We start from the raw sequence: 5,217 nt of genomic DNA on the forward strand, positions 1-5,217 counted from the left end.
AGAAACAAAGAATCCGTTGAGCGTGGACATGGAAGCTCTGTACCTGATCGGCTCCATCGCTTCTTCTACGCTCATCTCGGCCGTCCTCTCCCTCCGACTGCTGCTCAGCTGCCTCGCTTCTCGCCTACGGAGAGCTCCAGTGGCGGATCTTCAACCTGGCAATGGCGACGACGTGGCAGCTCTCCGATTGTACGAAGGCCGAGTGAAGCACGCGCGGAGAAGTCCCCGCCACCACGCCTTCGAGTACACCGTTCGCTATGCTTTTCTCGATCTTGATCGTGCTGGGTCGTCGGAAAATTCTAATCTTCCGAGCTCCCTTTTCCCGAAGTCGTTCTTCGCTGGGCATCTTTCTTCAGACGAGGCTCGCGCCATCGCGAGCACTGACGGTCCGGTGTATGATCATCTTGCTCCTTTTGTTAATAATTCTTATTGTGAATTTGGAATTGTGCCCATGCCGGAAGATTTAGAACCCCAATCTGACCATTAGGATAAGGAAGAAGAATTTCGAAGAATTATTCATCTATTTTGTGACCTTTTGTGCGAGTTTGAAGAATTACTGCCTGTTCATCTTCATCATGGTATGAAACTTAGAGAGTGGTCTTTAGACTGGTTTTCTATTGTGGTCTCCTTGATAAAGAGTTTCTATTGAAGACTTATCAGACCCATAGCTCTTTGCAAGCAACCCATGTTTTTCCTTGATCGTGCGAATTGTTGATTAAAACCAGTAAAATTGTAGAACTTCTGATACGTTTTTCACAAATCTTTACTACTGCAAGCATATATGTTTTTCCAACAGACTTTATTTAGCAGAATCCAATGTTTGACTTTCCCGAACCATCTAACTTGTGATTCAGCTTTAAAAAGTCTGCTTATTATTCCTCCGATAGCAATACAAACCAGAAAAATTGTGGAACATAACTTATGTGTTCTCCCAATTTGTATCGCCACCTACGTAATTTTTTCATATAGACTTTCTCTGACGGGATTTTACCTTTAACACAGCCCGAATCTCTGCACCATGATTCCTATATTTTAGATCCTGGAACTCTTCTCTGTTCCTAATAAAAAACTTGCATACTTTAAAAATATGATTCTTGATTCACATTCTCAATGCATCAAAATTTTATTCTCAGGATTTATTATCTCCATAATCACATTAAGTACGTTCAGTTTTTAGCATTCGGCAAAGTATATGACTCAATCAATCATTTATATTCACAGCTGGTTGCTCACTATCCCTCCAAGCGTTGGATATGAACAGAATCCACTAAGCATATATTTCTGCTATGATAGAGCAGAAGATACTGGCCAGCCGGCATCAAGTACAGAGAAACCATGTCTTCGTAAATGCATCGCCGAGGTCCTCTTTACCTCTTTTTTTCTCCATTGCCACAATATCTCTGATCTTCAATTGACTAATCTCTGTTGCAAATAGATGAGGTCATTCTGTTCTTTTTGTGCAATTTTTTGCGAATTGTTCGTTCTGTTCGGTTTTCCGAACAGAATAAAAACGAATTCGAACAGAACATCGCACGGACCCGTGTGCGGTTCTTTCGTTCGCTTTGTGCGAATTTTGTTCTAGTTTTGTGCGAATGTGCGAATTTTGTTCATTTTTGAAAAGAAAAAAGAACAGAACAAAGAACATGGCTAGTTGCAATGCTTCAGGTGACTAACACACCATGGGGTGAGAGAGTGTTATTCGTCTTCGACCCAAAGTCCGATCTGGTCGCCAAGCCGCTCCACGTCAGCCCCTTCATGGTGGGTCCACCTGGATGCACTCAAATTGGACGGCCGAGACGCGTAAATCCAATATTCTTTTGATCAATCTTGTGGAATTCAGGATATGCTGGGGAGCTGGAAGATGCATGTGGGCGAGCCGGGGGAGAAACTCTATGTTGGAATCTCAGTGCAGCACCCGGAGATGGGAAACTACTTCACTGCGACTTTGAGCGCGACCCGGGTCAGCCCTTCTTCGCAAGTCAACCCCGAGGTCTTTTTCTGGCTCATGCCGCATAAAGTTGCCCTTTGGATCTACTGGCATGTAAGAAATATCCACTTTGACTTTGACTTTGACTTGAGGTTTGACTTTTGAATGGGTGCGACGGCAGGCCGTTAAGCTATGGTGGAAAGACGTGAGGTTCATCCAGCATCCAAGGTACTCAAACCCTGAATATAGAGAGGAGGCTCGGAGGCGTGACCAGAAATTGAGCTGCCCTTTAATTGGGGTAAAAGGAGGTGGGTCCCGTTGGTTTTTGTGGAAGGAGGCCGCATGGCCCTGGTGTTGACTTCTTTGACCGCTTGATTTGGTCTGATGTCATTTTAATTTGTAAATTCAGTCTGGTTTTATAATTCTTTTTGGGGCATCTTTTCCATTTTAGTATAGTTAATCAGGATTGGGAGAGAGTTTGAGAGAGAATGAGAGAGAGAGTGTGTGCATTTCTGAAATGAATGAGATACTCCCAGTAATTATTATGTATACAGTGTGATTTTGGAAGTGTTGAAGTTTTGATGATTTTACATTTTCTACTGTGTTAGTAAGTATTATAAATATATAAATGATCATTAAAACTTCAACACTTCCAAAATCATACTGTATATGTAATAATTACCAGGAGTCTCTCATTTATTTCAGAAATGCACACACACACATCTCTCATTCTCTCTCAAACTCTCTCCCAATCCTGATTAATTATAAACTAAGAAGATAGTAATAATGTAGTAAAAGGATAGTAGGGAGATAGCATGAGTCTAGGAAGAAGATATGAAGGGAATGATACTAATAATGTAAAAAATTAAGACGATAGTCATAAGATAGTTAAAAAGATGTGAGAAGATATTCATCTGAGATTAATTGAATAGTATTTTAAGTGAATATGAATACATTTATCAGATTTTTTTATTATAATAATAGGATGGAAACAGAAAGTGTGAGAATACTGATAAGTTAAAGATAATAAATAATAAAACTACAAAGAAAAGATATTGCACGTTCCCTAAAACTCCTAAAACCTTGTCTCCATCTTCTTTCTATCATCCTCTTATATTTTTTATGTATTCCGTCACAATTTCCTGCAACGTCTTGATCAACTAACAACACACTATGACTGGAAAACATCAAAACTAACAAATAATGTCGCTCAATTCATCAGGAGATGATGAATAATATAAGGGATCTCAAAGTTTTGAAAATAGATAATTGATATCATGAAATTATAATACATTTATTCTTATTTATGCATATTGAGTATGAAATCAAGTGTTTTAAGATACATACATGCATATATATATGCCATTCATAAATATAGATACTTTCAATTTTCAATTTGTATCAAGATAATTAATATGAAAATATTTTACATGAATTTAGTCAAATATCTATTTTTTAATTTCTACATTCATTAGAATTTTCCTAGATTTTAATTTTTGTAAAGAACTTTTTAGCTTTCTTTGATGAATAAATCATTAAATTCATAAAATATATTTAAAATTTATATTAAAGAAACTTGAATAACTATTTTTGGCAATAAGGTTGAGGGAATATATTGTAAGAGTATTTTTTCCAGATAAAGGTCTATCCCCAATAAAATAAATGATAAGGAGCATAACCCTAAGTTAGAGCTAAACGTGCCCTCAAAATTTCAGCTCAAATAGATTTTTGGATCATCATGTATCAGAGATGGAAGTTGGTGCAGTCTGGGACATCCATTATCTATAGTTTTCATCTTTCCATCAGCATCGGTGCTGATTATTCTAAGGTTTTTCCACCCTGAATTTTGGGAATTTGGGCAATCATTTGTCTCAATTTTCCACATTGTCAGCAAACAACTATTTTGGAGCTTTAAAGGTGATCATATGAAACTTATCTTGATTAAATCAAGCATAATAATTACATTAATCATGTTAAAGGATTATATTTTCATATTATAACGACCAAAATTCATTAAATTTAAATCATGGTGACGATGTGATTTTAAAAATTTAATGTCATTTGTTTAAAAATATTCAACATTGAATTCACGTACAAATGATTTTTGTGCGTCAAAATTATTTTGTATAAAACTATCATATAGGTTTTGAGAATTTTATTCGTCTCATTTATTATTTCAATGCCTCATCTCACGATTGCTCTTTTGAATTTGTATCCAACCATCCGATATCTAATTTGATCCTTAAGAAATTCAAACGGGTATATCTGTAGAGATCCGACAATCTAATCAAGCCCGAATCTAAATGGGCAGTCCTGTCTTTTAACCCTTGATGTTAGAGGGGGAAACTTACCAATAAATATCTCCACAACCTAGATGGACATGAATGACACAACAGTCTCTTCTGTAATTGAAATTTTCTTGATTCTTCGGATTGAATATTTTAAGTTCTTTCTTTATCCCTTCATTTTGTTCTTGAATGTCCTGAAAACCCCAAGGCACGGGCGACACTGGGAAGGTCTTTTAGGATTGAGTACTTGGTTATATTCAAGATCAATATTCAGAAGCATAAAAAAATTCTCATCTCATTCTCTATCGTAGATTCACAGATCTTCTTTGAACTGAATCTTAAAAACCATTTTCCCCGATTTTCTCCACTCTCTGCCTGTAGATAATTATCCCTTATTTATCAGTCTAGATTTTAAATTTAATTTTTTTAAAATTAAAATCCATATATATCATATCTATTCCCAAAATTTCATAAAATTATTCATTCATCTTCGCCTCCAATTTGAATTTCTGTTTTTCTTCTTATTTAGAAATTTGAAATCTACTCTTACCACGCCCCAATCTGGAATTTAATTTGGTTTCATCTGAATATTGGATATAAACTAAATATCTGAAGTTTATAACAAAAAAATAAACGCCTTCAAAGTCTAATCATGTTCTGAAATCCCCTTACAATTTTCATTAATAATTTTCAATCAAGACAAACTTAGATTTTTATAGTTAGTCTCATCCCTGTGAGTGGACCCCTTTACAACCTACTATTTCTATGTTTTTTTCAGGGAATTTTACATATTTCATCACATAAGTCCAATTGCTGATGAGATGGGAAATTCACTTTTAATTACACATCAAATTTAAGCTTATTACTCAGATCAAGATGAAATTGTAAGGGGAACTTCATTATTTCCTCTCTTTCAATTTATGTGGATAATTTTATTTGGAAGGTCAAAAAATGGAATAAAAAACTTCAGAACTCGTACTAACATTCAGTGGCCTGGTTGGA

The 5,217-nt window shown here is 35.9% G+C and overlaps 1 protein-coding gene across 2 annotated transcripts; it reads left to right on the forward strand.

Moving 5' to 3' along the window:
- On the forward strand, positions 1-2,363 carry LOC144707942 (DUF1365 family protein). 2 transcript variants are annotated; one of them, XM_078581224.1, is made up of 5 exons: positions 1-393; positions 1,222-1,360; positions 1,666-1,758; positions 1,841-2,041; positions 2,109-2,363. In XM_078581224.1, the coding sequence occupies exons 1-5, from the start codon at positions 29-31 to the stop codon at positions 2,283-2,285; spliced, it is 975 nt and encodes a 324-aa protein (XP_078437350.1). In that variant the 5' UTR covers positions 1-28; the 3' UTR covers positions 2,286-2,363. The 2 variants fall into 2 exon arrangements, with proteins under 2 accessions (XP_078437350.1, XP_078437351.1); XM_078581225.1 differs by having other exon boundaries at positions 1,841-1,990.
- Positions 2,364-5,217: the final 2,854 nt, after the last annotated feature.

Source organism: Wolffia australiana, chromosome 9, assembly GCF_029677425.1.
Source record: "Wolffia australiana isolate 7733 chromosome 9, ASM2967742v1".
Lineage (NCBI taxonomy): Eukaryota > Viridiplantae > Streptophyta > Magnoliopsida > Alismatales > Araceae > Wolffia > Wolffia australiana.